General features: G+C 45.4%; 1 protein-coding gene across 3 annotated transcripts; it reads right to left on the bottom strand.

Moving 5' to 3' along the window:
- Positions 1–1,837: 1,837 nt before the first annotated feature.
- On the bottom strand, positions 1,838–17,139 carry PTPN7 (protein tyrosine phosphatase non-receptor type 7). 3 transcript variants are annotated; one of them, XM_053393705.1, is made up of 10 exons: positions 17,043–17,139; positions 16,124–16,352; positions 13,347–13,530; positions 12,129–12,213; positions 10,338–10,414; positions 10,111–10,248; positions 8,389–8,499; positions 4,552–4,709; positions 3,904–4,017; positions 1,838–2,226 (listed from the first exon to the last, which is right to left on the bottom strand). In XM_053393705.1, the coding sequence occupies exons 2-10, from the start codon at positions 16,240–16,242 to the stop codon at positions 2,133–2,135; spliced, it is 1,080 nt and encodes a 359-aa protein (XP_053249680.1). In that variant the 5' UTR covers positions 16,243–16,352; positions 17,043–17,139; the 3' UTR covers positions 1,838–2,132. The 3 variants fall into 3 exon arrangements, with proteins under 3 accessions (XP_053249680.1, XP_053249681.1, XP_053249682.1); XM_053393707.1 differs by having other exon boundaries at positions 2,122–2,226; positions 3,904–4,012; XM_053393706.1 differs by lacking the exon at positions 8,389–8,499.
- Positions 17,140–21,047: the final 3,908 nt, after the last annotated feature.

Below are 21,047 nucleotides of genomic sequence, written 5' to 3' on the forward strand. Positions count from 1 at the left end.
GGTGGGGAGGAAAACCTTCCTCCCACCGCAAGCCTTCAGGACAGGTCCAGGAACAGAGGAGAAGGCGCGCTGCGCTTCCCCGCTGTCCCCGGAGATTTCCCTATGGGCTTTCGTCTTGCGAAGCAAGCCCATAGGGAAATTCGTCTTGCGAAGCCGCTAAAAATCGGAAAACCCTTTCGTCTTGTGGGTTTTTCATTTAGCGAGGCATTCATCTTGCGGGGCACCACTGTATTCCAATAGTACCTTGTCCCTATGGCCCTGTTGTTCCTGGGCAGAGCACCAGAGATTTGAGGTGTACACTTGCGTTACAGATTCTGTGTGCAGGTGGTTGCCCCCTTTTTTGGATGATGCTCCTCCTTCAGACTCAAATAGGTGGAAATTATCAACCTTCTTAATTATGTTAGCTCCTGGCAGAAGAAAAAGTGGTGGAAAACTAGAGACAATGTTCTGGTCTTCCTTGCAGCCACTACACCAGCAGAGGCTTTGGCGAACACATTTGAGAACAGCTAATACAAAATGACAGGGTTCAGTGATACATAATAATTTCTGTAGTACTGGCTATTTTTATTTCTCCAGTGTTCTCCGAGGTGTCCCTGCAGCTCCACTGGTTTTGCTTCATAAAAGTGGTAAAATAAGATTGAAATGAACTGAACCCCAGAAAAAACAACTGCAAAGTGATTTTTGAGGGCAGGGGTTCAGAGGAGGGACACAGTTGCCATGATTAAGATTCTAATGTGTGCCTCCAGTCCCTTCCAATAGCTTGCATGTAAGGCTCATGGAAGTTTCTGGATTCCATGCAGAGTCATACAGAAGTCTCTGACAGGGTTTCAAGGCCCCTGCCCTTGTTCTTTCAACCTTTTCTTATCTGGAGAGGTTAGGCAGGTTTCATGCTACTGATCCCAATGACCAACCAACTTGCAGGCTCAGGATGAGAACCTCATTTTAAATTGCTAACTCCTGAGCTCCCCTTCCTTTTCAGAGCTCTGTGCTCCTCCAGCTAGCCTTGCATTGACTCAATTCACACATTACACATAGCCAAACCATGGTTTACCACGAACAAGAAAATATATGGGTTCCGAATATCATGGCCCCAGCACTCCTCCCCATTGTCTTGCTGCTGTGCTCCCTGAAGGTAAGCCATGATTTGTTTCAGTTGAAGCACACATGCTCAGTCTTTGCACATGTGCACATAAATAAACTGAATTAATCACTGTGGCAGGTATTTGTTCTTAAGGAGGAACTTTTGGCCTTTTGTGGATGGACTGTGGGGGCACATTTGACCCCAGTGCTTGTATATTTACCAAATCTACAGAGTGCTTATTTCCATTTAAGTCCTGAACTGCTCATGCAATCCCACTGAGTGATTTAACACAGCATCCATGCGTGCCCATATAAATTTGTAACTCATATATAGGTAATGGATTTCTCTGACGAGTTTCAGGATTGAAACATTTGCTTCTTTATGCATGATCAGCATAATAAAAGCAGTTCAAAGGAAATGATTTCTAGATTCCAAGGAGGAAATGCAGAGAGGAAATAAACATGCCTAAAACCACACGGAGGCTGCAGCTGTTGGCCAGAGAAATACAAATATCAAACTGAGTTTCAAGAGACTGGAGAACATCGGTAGAATGAGTGGGGAGAAAATTATTGTTTCGCAATTAATGAAGTCCCTCTTCCTGATGACATTTTGGATGCAAGGCCAGGGGGTGGGGTGGGAAGGAGAGCATTCTCCAAAGAAGTGTAACAGGATTGAGGAGAAGAAACTAGATTAGTGACCATATCTGATATCAACAGTCACGTATCCTGAATAGTAAACAATAAACAGAACAAACTATTTTCAAGGAACCTGAAATCTGGTTTAAGTTTGCACACATCATTCAGGGAGTTCAAAACAAACACAAGAAACACAACATTAGAATTTGAAGTCTGCTTTGTGATAGAAGACATTCCTATGGTATGCAGCCGGCAACCAGGTACTTCTTCTTGGGCAGAGATTACACTCCAGGCTGTTGAAACACAAGTAGTTTTCTCTATATTGCTACTGATTGGAGAGTCAGAAAAAGGCTCCGTCAAGCCATGTGTCAAGGAGGAGAGGAGCCAATTCCACATTCTAACATGAGAAAATGACACTAGCAGTCTGTGATCTTAGGAAGCTGTGACGCATACATGGCCAGTGTGTGATGGAGGAACTGGTATTGTTCACTGGTTTGTATCATTCCACCCCTGCAATACAAAGAAAAACTATTGAGCTGGGAGCTACAATGATTCAATTCTGTACTAAAGATAACAAAAGGAGTGGTGGTGGTAAAAACAATGCTCCTAGGGGCCTCACTGCAAGTGTTGTCCAGAGATAGTGGCCCAGGCTAGGGGAAGGAGGGAGGGAGGACACAGTGAAGCAAGGAAGCATCCACAGTGGGACCATGGAGGAATGCTGGAAAAAAAACCTACACGCTAGCAGCTGCTATTGAAAAATTGTTGAGGGGTGGGTTAAAGAAGGAAACACAGGAAACTGACTCAGACTGGTCCATCTAACTCAGTACTGTATTGTCTACACTCACTGGCAGTAGCCCTCAAGGACATGTCTTTTCCAACCCAAATGGAGATTCTGGGGATTGAATCTGGGAGCTTCTGCAAGCAAAGCAAATGTTCTTCTTCATGGTGGAACTGAAGAGTGCTGTTGCAGAGAGAGTGCCCTCTAGATCTTTGTCATTTTTCCTGATAGCACACGTGCTACATTTTGGTCAAATCTGCTACTGTGCAATCTCCTTATACATACATGGTAAAATGTTGAAGAAATGAGTCCAATGATGTATATTTGACCTAACTGTGTCCCAAGCCTACAATGGTTGAAGGCTGTTGTACAAGGGCACACTGTTTCCCTGGAGTGCTGGCCAGGCCAGCCTACTGGACTCCACACACACATCCCTGCATGGACTGAGATATACACTCTAGAGCACATCAACAACTCCCTGGTGTCAGCATGCTGTGTAGGCCATGGATGGAGGGAACCTGTGTTCCTCCAGATGCTGCTGAACTACAACTCCCATCATCCCTGAACAATAGCCATGCTGTCTGGGGCTGTTGAGAACTGGATTCTAACAACATCTGGAGGACTACACATTCCCCCACGTGTTGTAAAAGAGATCAGTAGCACTGAGCAAGTATTTCAGGGGAAATTGCCCTCCATTACTGGAAGTTGGTGAAGACAATCTTGTTTATAAAGTCGTTTGCTTCACTCGATGACTGCCAACAGGATTTTATTGGTGTGATTTCCTACTGCTTTTGAAAGATTTTGTTAACATTTCTATGCTGTTTTAGATCATTATTGTAATTAAATTTTATGATTAACTCTCTTAAGAGTCTGCTGGTCGGGGCAGGATAATATGAAACAAAATATTGATGTTCTCAACAGGCAACTTTTATAAGCTTTCAAGGAACTCCAGAGTTCCCTAGAACAGAGTTTGAAAACCACCCAGCTAATCAAAAGGCAGCTCAACTAAGCAGAGAGAGAGAAAACAGAGAGAGAGAGAGAGAGTTTCTTTTTATGCTGTATCCCAGAATGCTCAGGAGTAGCGCCTCAGGAGTAGGACTTTGGGGCACATTTACCACATTTTGAAGCAATGCACATTACCATCTGAAGCAGCCTTCGACCTGGTACCCTCCAGATCCACAGGATTGCCACTCTCACTTTAGATTGAGCCAGTGGGGTGGAAAAAGCACACGTGTGTAATAGGGTCAAACTGCTCAGTCCCAGTTAATAAGTTTGTGGCGCTGTTCTCAGACCAACGGCAGTTTCCTAACATACAATGCACATACAATGCATTGCGCTAGGTTTTCCCCCCTGCCCTGTACAGGAATTTTACACATAATGAGAAAGCTCAGAAGATCGTCAGCACACACCTGTCTATGCGCAGCTGGCAGACTATGCCCAAAATATCCACCTCTCCTTTATTCTTCAGTTGCTGGCATCCAATCTGCGTAGCAATAAAACAGCCAGTCCGACCAATTCCTGCACTGAACAAAACACCAAGATAATGTCAGGTTGCAGTGGCCCCTGAGGCTTTGAGGGGGATGAGGAAGGTTCTGGATGTCAGGAGAAAGGGGCAGATACACACAAGCAGTGAATGTGAATGCTTTCTGTCTCTCACAATCACAGATCAAGTAGCCTGAGAACCATACATTTTACTTGTTTTACCAGCACCTGCAAATACATGACAGGAGAAAAGTGTGGTGTAGTGGTTAGAGCATTGGACTAGGATTTGGGAGACTAGGAGTCTAGTCCCCAGTCAGCCATGAAGCTCACTGGGTGACCTTGGGCCAGTCACTGTCTCTCAGCCTAACCTACCTCACAGGGTTGTTGTGAGGATAAAATGGGGAGAGGAGGACCATATACACCACCTTGAGCTCCTTGGAGGGAAAGGTGGTATATAAATGTAAATAAAACAGGAGGTCCATAGGTACTGAGGTTTCAGTCTGGGGAGGTCTTTGTTCAGGCCAAGGCTGCTGAACTCCTTACACTGCTGCAGGGTTATAAGGAAAGCTTCTCACCTGCAGTGGACAACAACAGGTCCTCTGCTCTCTGTGGCCTGTAGAATTTTCTCCACCTCCAAAACCAAGTGCAAGAAGGTCTTGGCTGATTCTGGGGTCTTCTGGTCTGGCCAGGATGAGAAAACAATATGCTTCACCGTGCGACATTCATCGTTGAGCTGAGAATCATTATGAAACAGAAAGAATATAATTATTCCCTCTATTTCTGATGTTCAGATTGTGAGTGCCATTGCTGCTATTATTATTATTATTATTATTATTATTATTATTATTATTATTATTATTATTTTGATGTCTTTAAAAAAAATTTTATGCTTTTATACATTTCACAAATTTTACAATCATTTTAACATTTCAAAACTTGACTCCCTTCCCCCTCTTTCTGTGGTTCCTTAAATTTATTTTTAATATCTTCTGTATATCCAAATTAACTTAATTTCCTCATTTATTCACCTGCTTTAAATATATACTCTTATGAAATTGCAGGTTATTACAATAATCCTGCCAATGTTCTTATCTGTTTACAATTTATCGGATAAATTTTATTTTGATTTTTTACCCACCCTTCATACAAGGTCCCAGGGAGAGTTAAAAGCAATCTTAAATGCCATGGAGTTAGAATTCCCACCACCCTTAACAAACTATAGTTTCCTGGGTTCTTTTCTGGGTGCATGGGGAAGATGTGCTTCAAATGTACAGCGTGTATGTTGTGCAACCCCAAATCTTGGGCGACAAAGTCCAGGTGTCCAAAAGCACTGTCCTCACACAAGGAAGAGGTACCAGGAGAGCAGAAGTACAGTGGTACCTCGGGTTAAGTACTTAATTTGTTCCGGAAGTCCGTTCTTAACCTGAAACTGTTCTTAACCTGAAGCACCACTTTAGCTAATGGGGCCTCCTGCTGCCGCCGCACAGCGTCAGCCAGATTTCTGTTCTTATCCTGAAGCAAAGTTCTTAACCTGAAGCACTATTTCTGGATTAGTGGAGTGTGTAACCTGAAGCGTATGTAACCCGAGGTACCACTGTACAAAAAATATTTGGGGGGGAAGCACTAAGGTGGGATGGGACCCAAAAACAGTCCAGTAAGGCCTAGACTTGTTCAGTAGCCACAGACTGCAGACTGACTTGTGGGTTTTTAGAAAAACAGGTGGGAAATGAAACGGAATGGAGTATTATTGAAGAGGGTGTGTGTGCAAAAGGGTGTTTCCACACTGCAGTTTATTATATTATGCTGCTGCTCTCGCTCAGAAGTTTTTCACCCTCAAAATGCCAGCCTACACTTCTTATTTATTTTTATTTGTAAAATAGCCTGCATACAGCTGTGGCAACTGCTGGCGTGTGAGGCCTTTAGCACATTTTTGAGCAGGGGAAGGGCAGTTTGTCACATGTGTGATGGCATTTCCATGAGTGGCCTCTATTGCCACACTCCTACTCCCGCTCACTTCTCACATGAGCAGGTTTGAGCAATAATAAAAACAAATGTTTGAAGCTGCTTAGTGCCCTGTAGGAGGCTTGGGAGCATGCCTATCTTTTTGTAAATTAAGATAATCCCTCTCTCCTCACTTCAGTCACATTCCCACCATACATTTCAAACACTCTTATGGCACCTTAATTTTCCTCACTAAGAATCCTAGGAGCTGCAGTTTGTTAAGGGTGGTGGGAATTGTATCTCCATGACAGGAAAACTACAATTCCCAGGATTCTCTAGGGGGAGCCATGACTTTTAAAGCAGTACAGATTTGCTTTCAGATGTGTTGGAGTGGACCAGGGACTCAACCACATTAGTAAAGAAACAATTTGAATGTGCTATAAACATGCAACCAGAGATGGTGCCAGAGAGCAGGAAATTTTTATACATGTTTTTCCATAGGGTTTTTTCTGTTACGATGATGTAATTTCTGACTTGTTTATAGCATTTTTTCCTGTGTGTAGATCCACTCCAGCTTAAAGTACCCATTTGATCATGTTATTATGACAACAGAGGGAAATCAAATCAATCTGTTGTTTCTTCTATGCTTCTTCTATTCTTCTAGCAGAAGGAAGCCCCGCTGCGGATGGGTGGGTGGATGGAACACACGAGGAAGAGGGAAATGTATCTGTGCAGCAGGAAAAACCCCTTGGCACCTCTTGTTGCTTTTCCCAAACCTCTCAAATAACGCAAATAAGCTTCCTTCTGCTTGGAGAAGTTTGCATAAAGAAAAAACAGTGAGAAAAGCTGCAGGAGACTGATCTGATTCCCTTCTCCTCTGCCAGCAACACTCTTGGATCTCAGGGTGCTTTGGATATGAAGTTTCGCCATCAGTTGGAGAAGGCTGAGAGAGAGGAATTGTATTAACTTGCCGAAAGATTGGCACGTGCACACACCCACTCAGAGCACTAAATATGTTTTCATTATCATGGATGTTGCGCAATTCTGTTCTGTCAAAAAAATTTTGGGGAAACCTTTTTTTTAAGGTCAAGGAAACTGCAGTTTAATTGTAAACTAACTAGGGACGGAGGGAGGAGTGACTGAGGGTGGGGCAAAAAAACCCTCACCCCCCCCATACCCAGGCTACCTTCTGCCAAACTCCACCTGCTGGTGTGGTTGGTGAATAGAAGAACAGGAGTGTGTTCATGAGGTACTTGGGTACACACAAGCATCAGTTCTGAATGACCTGTTTGCAAACATTCCCTTCTGGACCTTAACTCAGGTGGGAAAGTGCCCACTTGCGAGACGGTCTGCCAGACGGTCCACTTTGGCCTGTGAGGCTATTCCCCCCCCTAAAAAAATCATGCCTATTTGTCAATCAGCTGGGGTCATGGGCTGAGACCAGATGATGAGTGTGGGCAGGGTTCAATCCTGCTGGGTGCATTCCCTGCAAGATGTCAAAGGTCAGGGGAAAGAGATGTATCTTCAGCATGCAACAGACACTACGTAATAAATGCAGGTGCACTTCGGTGGGGAGCTACCGTATTTTTCCGTGTATAACATGTCCCTGTGTATAAGATGCCCCCTATTTTTGGGTACTCCAAATTAAGAAAATGGAAGAGGATTGCCCACAATTGTTGAGCTTTTTCTAGGGGGGATTGCCAAAAATCGTTCACCTGCCTGACCTACGCCACCACTCGCACACGTCACAAAAGCCACCTATCGTCTGGTAGAAGCTGCCAATCGCCCACACAATTGCCACAAATAACACGCCCAATAGGGATGTGGGTGGCGCTGTGGGTTAAACCACAGAGCCTAGGGCTTGCCAATCAGAAGGTCGGCGGTTTGAATCCCCGCGACGGGGTGAGTTCCCGTTGTTCGGTCCCTGCTCCTGCCCACCTAACAGTTTGAAAGCACGTCAAGTGCAAGTAAATAAATAAGTACTGCTCCTTGGAAAGGTAAATGGTGTTTCCGTACACTGCTATGGTTCACCAGAAGTGGCTTCGTCATGCTGGCCACATGAGCTGTCTGTGGACAAACACCAACTCCCTCGGCCAGTAAAGTGAGATGAGCGCCGCAACCCCAGAGTCGTCGCGACTGGACCTAACGGTCAGGGGTACCTTTACCTTTAACATGCCCAATAGCTGCTCACCATCTCCAGCTCATAGCAGAAACCAATCCCATGTCCCCCCTATGCACTATCCGTGTATAAGATGACCCCCAATTTTTAAGATAATTTAAAAATAAAAACACTTTGCCTTATACATGGAAAAGTATGGTAATTCCACAACTGACGGGCTGCTACAGAGAAGGCCCTCTCCCAGGCCACCCCTCCAAACTTCTCACTTCACATGAGCAGCAATGACTGCACAGTAAACCTTTGCCAGGAAGCACCACTCTCCCTGCTTGTGTCCCAAGCCCTCCTGGCCTACCTGTAGGCCAAAGTCGCGGATGGTGTATTCTTCACACTCACAAGTGCCTTGCATGCGGATGGTGAAGGGCCCATAGGTTGCCTCTGTTTCAGGCCAGTAACAGACACATTTCTGAAAGCAGAAGGACGAGGGTCCCCATGAGGAGAAGTGGCAGCGTAAGTCAACATAAGCGAGTGACTCAGAATGGTAGCACAATATAAAAAAGCAGAACCATTCAACCACCAGCTCCAGTCACACCAGATCCACCTACGCAATCCAGACCACAGTACACCAGGATCAAAGAGTTGTGTACAGTGGCAAGGGGCCTACAGACCAAACAGGTACTCAGAACGCCCTGACATTCTTTATAGGCTGCTCCAGAAGCTGCCTTATGGGAGAAAATGAACCGAGAGGGATATCAGAGTTTAGATGAGGTAGCTTAGCCATTTACACTGCCCCCCCACTGTACTGAAGATATTTGTGCCAGCCAATGGAGCCTCCAGATACAATAATGCTGCAATCCTGACCTTTTTTTTTTTTAGCCGGAACTTGCTGGAACTCAGTTCTGGGACCGCTCAGGTGGGCGCCACAGCCATTATAAGAGAACAAGTGAGTTCCAGCACCTCTTTCCTTAGAAAAATAGCACTGCTGCAATCCTATACACACTTACAGGGAAGCAAAAGACCCACTGAATACAGTACTGTGGTTCTTACTTCTGAGTAAACACTTCCCCCCTCTTTGAATGAGCATGCATAATATTGCACAGCTGAGATCTTTTAAGGAATGGGGTGTAAACAACTCATCAGCACAGTCCTGCTATGATGCACTGAAGTCTTGGGATGCATTTTAGAAGAGTGAGTGTCACTGGGGGTCAAATTTATCCCCTTCCCCCTGAAGCAGAGAGCTGGCCCATGGTTGGAAATGTCAGCATTCTGGTTGCCCAATTTCCCAATGTATTTATGACCCAAAATACACAATTATAGATGCTTGGGCGAGCATTCTTTGTTAAACTGATGGTTTGCTAATCGTCTCTAGGAGGTTCTGTTGTTCTTTCCTCAGTGAGAACCAAATTCTGCTCCTGAAAGCGGGAAGCATGTACCAATGCTGTGGGGGGTTTTTTACCACTAATGCTAAAGGATGCACTCTCAGCATGAATAAAAGTATCTATTGTCCATCTCTGTTTGATGAAATGTTTACAAATTTAAGCTTGCTCACTGTTCTTCTGTTAGTGTCTGGAAAGTCCCCTCACCTCCAGGGAATTTGTTTATGCTCACTCACAGCAGATGGAGAGAAGTCTACAGGCCCAATACATTTTGCTGCCTGAGGTAAAGACAGTGCTTTTTAAAAAAAGAAAATAAATAAAAAAGGTGCGGTACTCACCATGAAGTTGTTATAGTAAGTGCCACCCTTTTAACTGTTTAAATTTTATTTTAAGTTGCTAGTACTGGGTACCCTTTTCTGGGTAAAGGACACAATGGTGTTCTCTCCATTACATATATAAAAGCCAACCAGACTGGCACTTGAATCATCAATGCATTCACCAATGAATCATACTTTGGTATTGGCAATGGAGTAGCATTCTCCACTGCACTTGAGGGCAGCAGACTAGCTTAGTGGTTTCAGGACACACTCTGTCTGCTCCTCACACACACACACACACACCCAGCATCTGCCACGTGAGGCAGCTATCTCACTCTGCCTAATGGTAGGGCCGGCGCTGCTCAAGGCCCACAACAATCATACCTCTTTTGCTTCCTTGAGTTTGGTGAGCATAACGATGAGAGGAGCTCCTTCCTGCCACACCATTGTCCAGAAGTCATTGACTGTATTAAGCATGGGCCCCTGGGTGGCAATATAGGCCTTCTCCTGCCCAGCATAACCCTAGAAGGTGAGACAGAAATATCAACAAGTAAGACACATCCCAACAGTCACCTTCAGATTTCTCACACCTCAATGACCCTCTGGCTCACCCGGATGTAGTTTGCATTAATGTAGCTCTCGTCTTCTTGGCTCAGCGCTCTCTTTAGGCACACACGACTCTGGGGATCTAAAGGGACAGTTTGGTTACAGCGGACTTGGTGCCCGAACACAAAGACCGTGCATACAGCATCATCTAATTATAATATCCTAACCCGTGGGTGGAAAACCTGTTGGCCTCCAAATGTTGTTGGATTTCAACTCCCATCAGCCCCAGTCTGCATAGCCAACGGTCAGGGATGATGGGAGCCATAGTCCAAGAGAAGGAGGAGGAGGAGTTTGGATTTGATATCCCGCTTTATCACTACCCTAAGGAGTCTCAAAGCGGCTAACAATCTCCTTTTACCTTCCTGCCTCACAACAAACACTCTGTGAGGTGAGGGAAGCTGAAAGACTTCACAGAAGTGTGACTAGTCCAAGGCCACCCAGCAGCTGCATGTGGAGGAGCGGGGATGCGAACCCGGTTCACCAGATTATGAGTCCACCATTCTTAACCACTACACCATATTGGCTCTTGAGCTTATGGATTCCCACCCTTGTCACAAGAAGTCAGAAAGCTGGCCAGATCCTCCTTCAGAGAGATGCTCCCCCAACCTTCCAGCACATTTGACTCAGTCGTTGCTACCTCATCGTTCTTCTGTCCTTGCTCAGACTCATTATTTACAATGAATTTGCCTTTTCAACAGTCATGTCAGAAGTGATGTATGTCACTACAGCAGCTGGAACACAGAGCAGTCGTTTTATTTCTGCTCACACAGGTGGAGTTTTCATCCCACCACAATGGCAAGTCTATCTGGGATATAAAATGGCCTTGAGTTGTTTTCCACTCAAACACCCGTCACCATCTTACGCAAACAAGGTGGCATCTACAAGAGGTTCCCCTATGTCTCTGGCCTTTAGAAACTTTTCCACTCCGACTCATCACAACTTCTAAAGCCACAAGGTATTGTTAGGATTATGTAAGGCATCCTGCACATCTCGGCAGGGATTGAAATTATGTCTGCTAAAGCCAAAGGGTGGAACTTTTACAGGAGAGGCAGGGAAGCTTTTCATTTCTTTTCTGTTGAGGACTGCATTCCCACGTGGTAGAGCTACCTTCCCAACACAAGTATCCCCACAGCTTATCTGGGCAGGGCTGGAGTGGTGCAGCAAGCAAGGACATAGGACACGCCATGTGGCACACAGCTCCATCATCCAGCAAAGAGGAATGAACAGAGCTCTCTGGAGGAACAGCCAGGAGTGCTGCAGCTGTGACTGAGCTGTTATTTTCAGAAGCTAAGGAATCCGATCATGAAAAACAAAATCCAACCATTTGCTCTGTAGGTGCACAACAGAGCTGTGTGTGCCTCTTTTATACTCAATGATACAGTCACAACTGACCTAGAGTTATGCCACCTCTCAGTGTGCATGTAAGAGGGGAGAGCTACACATAGGCCTCAAGGGCCTTGTCTAGCAATGGGACTAAAAATAGGGCCATGCTAGTGTTTCAAAGTCTACAGCAAGAATGCAAGGTCACACCCCCAATGTACATTTAAAGTGCATTGTGTTCCCTCAAAGGATCCTGGGAACCGTACTCTATCCCTCACAAAACTACAGTTTCAGGCAGTTCTCAGGATTTTGGGGCCGGTGGTGGGGACACACAATGCGCTTTAAATGTGCTTTAGCTATATGGTGCGAATGTGACCTGACACTGGTCAAAGAATACAAATGAGAATAGATGGGTCCATTGGTCTGCCTTCCTTTGCCATCTTTCCACTTTCCTTGTTCACAAGAGGCAAACATACTTGGTAGGATGGATTTATATCTGTCTTTTGCTGCTCGTCTGGGGATGTCCAGCTCTTCTGCACTGGCAAAGTTGGAGGGGATTTTCTGTAAAGGAGGAAAGAAGGAATTGCTGAACTATTCCCCTCTCTGAAACATAAAGCACCCAAAGTGTTGGAAAGAGGAGGTATAAATGCATATATGTTTTTGCTTCCCAACACATACTCTGAATTGTTCCCCTTTTAACCTGCTGTCAACCGAAAGCGACTGTTATGGAGATCTCTCACCCGCCTAAAGAAGCCCAGCTCTTTATAAAGGGTAGTGGTGTTATTATTCAACTTATAAAACCCAGGGAAAAAGGGAGGCACTTCCTGCTCTGTTAAGATGCTAGGCACAAAACGTTCATTGCCGTAGCATGGGAAACATGTGACTCTCCAGATGTTCTTGGACTACAACTCCCATCCTCCATCACCATTGGCCATGCTGGGTGGGGGACATGGGAGTTGGGAGTCCAACAGCATCTGGAGAACCACAGGTAGAACAGTTTTCTAACAGGAACACATAAGAAGAGGGAGATGGATCAGACCAGTGACCCATCTAGTTCAGCATCCTGTTCTCACAACCAGATGCCCAACAGCAGGACCTGAGCACTCTCCCCAGCTGCGATTACCATCAACTGGCATTCAGAGGCATACTGCCTCCCACATTGGGTAGAACATAGGAATCATGGCTAGTTGCCATTGAGAGCCTTATTCATCGTGAATTTGTTTAATCCTTTAAAGCCATCAAAGGTGGTGGTCACCATTGCCTCCTGTGGGAGCTCACTCTATCATTTAACAATGTGCTATGTGAAGAAGTAGTTTATTTTGTCTGTCTTGAATCTTACAACATTCAGCTTCATTGGATGCCCATGAGATCTAGCGTTAAGAGAGTGAGATCCTCATGATCTAGTACTATAACTAAGAGAGAGTGAGAGGGAGAAAAAATAAATACTTTATCAACTTTCAGCAAACCAAACCATGCATAATTTTATGCAATTTTATCAGGTTGCCTCTCACACCTTTCCTCTAAACTAAAAATAAACACCCCAATTCTGGAACCTTCCCTTGAGCATTCTGGCTGCTCTCCTCTGACTCTCTCCCAGTTTTACAATATGCAGTACTCTAGATTGCAGGATGGTGTGCAATTGGAGGAGCTTAGCTTGGAATGAAATCCGGACGAGGCAGTTCTGAGTGTCTCACCGCAAACTCCTCTTGAAGCTCCTCTAGGCTCCAGTTCTGCTGCTGGAGCATCCTCTGAGTAAGAACATGGCTGGTGGTGTTCAGGAGCTTCACTGTGACATCCCTTGGGGTGGAGACGGATGAAATGGGTTCTGTGTTGCTCAGGGAACTCATGTCCAGCACCAGCGACACGTTGGAGCCCCTTCTGAAAGGGAGAGAAACCCGAATGTGCAAATTATAAGCCTAGAGATAGCCATCTATAGAATAGGGTGGAAGAGTTGTATGAAAGGGGTAAAATGTGCTGCTGCAAGCTACTGAAAAGATGCACAATAGTAACTGGGATCAAAGGCAATTTTAACCCTGCATAAATCTTATAGAACAATGCAAGTAAATTTCATTTACTTGCCAAGTGTATATTGACAATGCTTCCCTCTCCATCTTCTGATTGTAAATTGTTTTAAATTCTAATATTATATTTTTACATTTTTGTAACCTACCCAAGGACCTTATGCCCAAGGGAGGACAACAAATCTAAATAATAAATACCCTAGACTCTAGCTGCAGCATCACACAGCCACTCCAGACAGAGAGAAACTAGAAGGGAAGCCAGAGATTGAGGATTTAACTATTATACGCTGAATATGTAGCATATAGTACCAAAGCAATATTGTCACTACACAATTGTTGGGACCCCAGCTCATGAGTGTCACACATTAGCGAGCCACAGAGTTCCTATGTTGGCCCAGTTTCAGGCTGATATTGCAATCATATATTTAAAATAATCCTCAAATTGGTTCTAATGATTATGGGAGTCCATTCCTTCTTCCAGAACAGAAATGTTCCAGACTAAGCACAAACAGGGCAAGAGGAATTCTGCAAATGATTGTGTGAAAGGAATTTTAAAACACCCATACCGATATTATGCCCTTCTCTGTGTCTTCCCTCTAAGGGAGGTCTAGAGAGTGGCAGGACAAAAAAAGGCCTTTTCTGCGGTGGCTCCCTGCTTATAAAATGCTCTCCTAAAGGAAACACACCTGACGTGATCATTCTGTATTTAGGCATCAGGAAAAAACATTTTTATTTACCCAGGCCTTCAGCCCTTAATTTGATGGAAATCATGTATGTTTGTGGCCTCTTTTGGTGTTCAATGAGGTGGGTTAGAATTGCTTTCTTTACTATATAATAAAAATGTAAGAATGTCATCATCCTGCAGTTCACTTGTCCACAGACAGGTGGTGCTGTGAAATACAGTGTAATGAGAGGCAGTGAATGGGTGGTCTAGGCAAGCTGCAAAGGGTCAGCTGGAACAAGCTTTAGCAGCCCCCCAGCAGCTCCACTGGCTCCTCCGCCTACCTGCCCTGGAACCTCTGCTCCTGGATCTAAACCCCCAGACTGACTGGTGCCACTAATGGCCACCTTGGGGATCTGCTGCTTTTGTGCCACTGCCAATTAGGGTGCAAAAATAGCCCAATGCAAGAAGAAGGAAGGTGGTCAGAAGCCAGGGTCTGCCAGGCTGGTAATCTGCTTCTGCCAATGCCCCCATTTATGATAAAGGGCCAGCCTGACTAGGAGGGGCAGTGGCAGATCCCCAGACCAGCCACCACTTCTGGCCTCTTTCCTGTAGTGCTCATCTGGCTGGGCCATCTCTTCATCCAACCTGGCTGCAGCAGCAACACGAGGTAGAAAGCAAAAGGTCCGGGGGCAGGATGCAGTGTCACGTGAGGGATCGGGAGGCGTGTGCGTTTGGAAAAGGGTGGGTTAGTGGGAAGAGTGGTAGGTTGACATGTTGCTGAGTAAAATGAGTAGAGGTGCAGCCAGTAATTTAGGGCGTTTGTTTCCAGTCACAGGTCCGAGAGATGTCCCTTCACCCCACCCGTCCTTCCGCTTCCCCCAGGAAAACCCACTGAACTGGAACAAACATCAATCAGGTTTTTGTGCGGATTGACCTTTGTTCTGATTCAGCAGTAAACAGCAGGTTTTCCTAGGGGTGGGGGTGGGGAAAAGCTACCCTCTGAGACCCAAGACTTGAAATCACAGGACAAATGGATAGGCCCTTATATATATTTATGGATGAGCCTTTTGGGGTTTTCCTTGCAGTCTTATAATAGGCTTTAATATGTCTTGGTAGTCCTGTTCTTCCATTGCAAGTCACTTTGAGACACCATCTTGTAAAAAGTGGCAAATAACTATAATAAACAATAATTATAATACTAGGCATAGTCAGAGTCTTATTTCTAAAAGTTCCAGGCACTGGACTCAGCACCGGTCCTGAGTATAGCTGCATGCCGCTGGAAGCAGCCTGGTTCATATAAAGCTGTCCATGGAAGTATCTTGCTCCTCAATAGGATGCTGTGAGACCCCTTTTCTCCCAAAGCACCCCTTTTCATCTGTTAAGTGGCTTTCTAGAACAGGGATCAGCAAACCTTTTCAGCAAGGGGCCGGTCCACTGTCCCTCAGGCCTTGTGGGGGGCCGGACTATATTTTGGGAAAAAAATATGAATGAATTCCTATGCCCCACAAATAACCCAGAGATGCATTTTAAATAAAAGCACACATTCTACTCATGTAAAAACACCAAGCAGGCCCCTCTACCCAGAGATGCATTTTGAATAAAAGCACACATTCTACTCATGTAAAAACACGCTGATTCCCGGACCGTCCACAGGCCAGATTTAGAAGGCGATTGGGCCGGATCCAGCCCCCAGGCCTTAGTTTGCCTACCCATGTTCTAGAACAACGACTTGTACATAAACTCTCAGCCCCTGGTATCTGCAAAACACAGAGCACTCTCAACTCACCTATCCTGCAGACGCACATGTTTCTTGACTTCCTGACACTTCTCCATTCCTGCCCTCTTTTGCTCACGTAGCAGGCTGAAACTATCAACTTTAGGGCATGCTGAACAGGAGAGGACCATGCTGTGCCAGCAAAGGATTCTCTGGACTGAGGTATGAGAGGCCAGCCACCCGAGGAACCCTCAGAGCAGGTGCTATGCGGGTCAGGCAGCCCATGGGGCTGGAGGAAAACCTAGAAACCAAAAAAGCAAGCAGTTCATTGAAGAGAGCTCCGTCAACTTCCTGTATGTCACTCACGCCCCTGTTAGGAAGGAAGAGGCTGCAACAAAAAGCCCCATGTACACCTAACAGAGCTTCACTCAGAGAATGTCTAGACCAGGGTTTCCCAAACTTGGGTCTCCAGCTATTTTTGGACTACAACTCCCATCATCCTTAGCTAGCAGGACCAGTGGTCAGAAATGATGGGAACTGTAGTCCGAAAAATAGCCAGAGACCCAAGTTTGGGAAACCCTCATGTAGAACATGGTTGTCTTTGGAACATGCCACTTCCTGCAGGTGGCATGTCCCAGTCTAGAAGGAATCTCTGTCTGTAAGGTCTGGAACAAGGCTACCTGCAGGCTATCAACACACATGCACATTCACCAAATTAGAACCTGTGGACAGTGAACCCATTCCTGCAGAGCCAGAGGAGATTTTCCTACGGTAGTCCAGCTTAGGAAAGAGGAAGGCACAAACAGCAGAGCTGGGAAGTCACAGGCCCCTTAAATCAAATGGGCATTCTTGCGCATGGCACTCCTGTTCAGCCCCAGCGCCTGGGCTTTATTTCCTCTCCCCTCCGTCTCCACAACACACACTTAGCAGACACAGAGGTTTTCTCCCATGCCCACCCTGTTCCGACACTCCCGGTTGGATAGTCACTCACCCACTGCTGTTGGCAAACCCATCTCTCCTGCTGTTTATAACCAGCCACCCGGTAAAATAAATAAATAAAAAGCGAGCGCAGGAAATTCCTTATCACTATGCTCTGGCACTTCCCCCTCTTGCTCCACCCTTGCAGCCACCCACACACATGTGCCGGCCACAAACTTCACAGCTCCATCCGCTGCACAACCCCCCGGGGAGCTCTCACAAGGCAGTGCAGAGACTCAGATCCTTTCTGAGCATTCGGCCCCAAGGATTGCTATTCTTTAGCTACCCAACAGAAAACAGCAGATCTCTGGTTGCAGATAACACAGATGCAGAATGTCTCCTTGAATCAAGGGTGGGAATTTGGCCCTCAGATGGGGCAATCTTCTGAAGGCCACAGTCCAGCGATAGGCAAAAGCTAGCAAAGCAACAGTTCCACCGATTGTGCCACACTGATGACAAATCTAGATTTTAGCAATCCATTTCAGAGGAGCAATTTGTAAAGGGCTTGCCCACATTTGAGCATTATTTAGCTGTTCATCCACTCCACCACCACCCCAATCAAATTAGACAAGAGTAATCCATACCTAGACATATTTCAATATGGAGAAGCAACTTTGGTCTTTCCTGTGCATCCCAGTAGGCATGGCCTTTGTCTTCTAATTGGTCAATTCAGCTATGTCAGTTAGGTACTGACAGGGCATGTGTGCAGGTAGCTGTGCACACACCTTGGGTTGTTTGTTTGTTTGTTTGTTTGTTTAATGTCCCTACCCAAGAAGTGTTCAAATGCACACAGTCAAGCAATTGTAAATTAGCTCGTGCAATTTTTGATTTTGTGCAAATCTGAGGGATCAAAAGGAATGTTAGACCAAGCTCCTGATTACTATTAGCATATGCCCTTATTAGCATGTGCAGAAGTACATAAATATTTGTGTGCAGACCTAGAACAGGAAAGGTAGTGGAGGGCAGAAAAGTTGTGATTGAGGTGAGGGTCCATCATACACACTCCATCAGTCATCCACTGATATGGACAGGAAATACTGAAATGCCTGTGAAAAATGTGTGGGCACTTGCATGTCTGTTCTGCACACAGAAAAAACAGATCTGAATAATCTGTAATATTAAACCCCTACCTGGAAGCATCCTTAATCTGCTACAGCAGGGTTCTTGAACACAATAGGACACTGAAGCAAATAAAAAGATTCTTGTTGAAATAAATCACCTAGTCCAGCATCCTATTCAGGCTACTACTTCCTTTTTACCAATCCCCTCATTTTGAGGAAGTTTTCTTTTTTGAAGTCAAATTTGACCATGTTGGATTTCCTTGGCAATTAGACATTCACAGACATATTTAATTCAATAGCGCTAGACTCATTGTTCCCAATTGTGTCAACAACATTTACAGATCGCACCAGGTCTTGGGCACCACTCGTAATATTAAGTCCTGGTTCGCCACTCCTCTGGTTGCTTCCATGACCAACTGCTCTAGGGCACGGTCATTCAGAATATCTGGAAATTTCATGTCTTTGTTGTGACTGGAACAATCTTTGTGAAGAACCCATTACTGCAACATTTTCTCTTATGAGTCCTTCTTTGCTCTCATCCTTCATCTCAAAATCTCCTTGAATGTTTTGATCTGGGGAACGATAGCATGTCCTCCATATTATTCTTGGGTCTTGGTATCACCAAACCCACAATGATTTTGTGGAGGATTCTGCTCCTTTTGCGATTTCTTGCTTGTTGGTCTCAATGCCCTCTTTGACCTTCTACCACACTAATGGAATCCTGGCAAATTTATTCATCCTGAGTACAGTAAAAAAACAAACAAAAAGCCAGAAAGGAGTAGATCAATCCATCTCTCTGCATGTTAGACACATTGTTGGCCTGAGATACCTATGACTAACTGCCCAATCCTATGCATGTTTACTTATTCCACTGAGGTCTGTAGTACTTATTCTCAGGTAAGTATGTGTACCCACTCCTATATACTCTGCATGCAGTGCATTCCCACCACTGAATACATATGATGTTAGCCACATCATCAACCCTGTTGTTTTTCACGGAATACTACATTTTGATGTAGTTTGGGGAAAAACATTTTCGATCTGTATTGAGAAATTTTTTGACCTGGCTGTGTTTTACGCAGCTTGAGTTGGGAATTCTTCTTGAATGCTGTTGATACATTGGGCAATAAAGCTTTATTTAAGAACTTAAATAATTAGGAAAGGGTGGGGGGTAGCAATAATAAACAGACAAAAACTGTGCATTGAAACAGAAGTATTTAAGCTGGCGAAGACAATGGAAGTTTGCACTGCATTACACAGCAACATGATTGGGCAACACAATGTCAGTTGAAGCACACTGCAGTTGAGATCTCATACAGATAACCAAAATGAGGAGGACTCTTTCCATTGTAGCCAGAAAATTGCTGAGTTCTGAACAAGCTGCAGGCAAGAAAATGGAAAGGATGTGGGGAGCAGTGTGGACAAAATATGTTCAGCTGACAAACATGGCAGAAAAGTAATCAGAGTTACTATTAGGGTATCGAGGAAGAAACCCAAATTCATATCTGCTGGATGATGCTACAAAGAACCTTATCTTCACATCCAATATTAATGTTGGTTACTCTGTTTCAGAAGGTATAAGAAAAGCAGAATAGAGTCTGTAAGCAGAACAGGGTCTGTCAAGTGTGGACCCAGGTTTGCAGTTTGTTTCCCCCAAAGAAACCAAGAGCGGTGAGCCAAGAACAAATCTTGGTTACAGCTCCCAGTTTGTCTGGAGTGAAACAAACCAGAGTTTGGACCTAATGCTACCATTCCCAGCACCCTGAGCAAACTACAGTTCCCTGGATTCTTTCGGGAAAGTCATATGCATTGAATGTGCTTTACATTTATGGAACAGATCTACCCACAGATTGAAAGCGGCAGGGATAACCCAGAACAGGGAAGGAAGGGCTTGAGATTAGACATGCAGCTTTCAAGGCCTCCAGCCCAAACTCACCCACCACAACAGCAAAGGAAGAAAGGCTTCGAACTCTTCCATTTTATACTGTGGCTTCAGAGTGGCTCCCACCAACCCACCACAGCAGGAATGGCGTGGTGGGGCAGAGCAACACTCCTAAGTCCTGACACTGGCATCACTACAGCTTACCGAGAAGGCACCTAGAGTAAGGTTACCTACTGTCCCCAGACAAATTCCGTCCCCGGAATGTCCCCGTAAAACATGGCAGTGGCAGCTTCAGCTACCCGGAGCCAGCCTGGTAGCGTAGTTGGCTCTGGCTAGCTTCAGGAGCTGCTTGCTGCCGTGACGCCCACCATTTTTCCTCACTGGAAGTCCCCATATGATGTCTATTGTGCACAACACATCATATGGAGACTTCCGGAGAGGAAAAATGGCGGGCGCCACAGCAGCGGGCAACGAGCAGCTCCTGAAGCCAGCCAGAGCCAACTGCACTACCAGGCTGGCTCTGGGCTGCTGAGGCTGCTGCTGCCACTGCCAAAGGGGAACCGGGGTACAGATCTCCTGCCCCCTTGGGAGTCGAGGCCAGCAGTTGCCCAGTTTTTTAAAAAAACTGTGGATTTATGTTTCACAGGGTGTGAAAGAATGGCTCTGCACCTTTATACAATATGCATGTGTGCTTGGGCCCAGGGTCTTTTGCCTCACCATCCCCACTACTGACTCCCTGTTGCTACTCAGCTTCAAAAATAAAAAACAGTGTCCCCGGATTCATTGAAAAAAATCTGGTAACCATGACTTAGAGGGGGCAGGGGGCAGAGAAGATGCCAGTAACATGGGAGCTGCATAGACACACTGGTGGGAGGGCCAGATTGGCTCTGCCTGGCACCTGCACAGACCTCGCCAACACCCTATCCAACATGGGGCCATCTAGGTAAACCGCAGTAATGATGGTGGATTACTCCTGCCATCCTTGCCCGTTGACCATGCTGGCAGGGGCTGATGGAAGCTTCATCCAAACAGGGAGAGGAGGTTCAGTACTGAACTGCCTGCAGTCGTAACTTAC

Source organism: Podarcis raffonei, chromosome 6 (genome assembly GCF_027172205.1).
Source record: "Podarcis raffonei isolate rPodRaf1 chromosome 6, rPodRaf1.pri, whole genome shotgun sequence".
Taxonomy (NCBI): domain Eukaryota; kingdom Metazoa; phylum Chordata; class Lepidosauria; order Squamata; family Lacertidae; genus Podarcis; species Podarcis raffonei.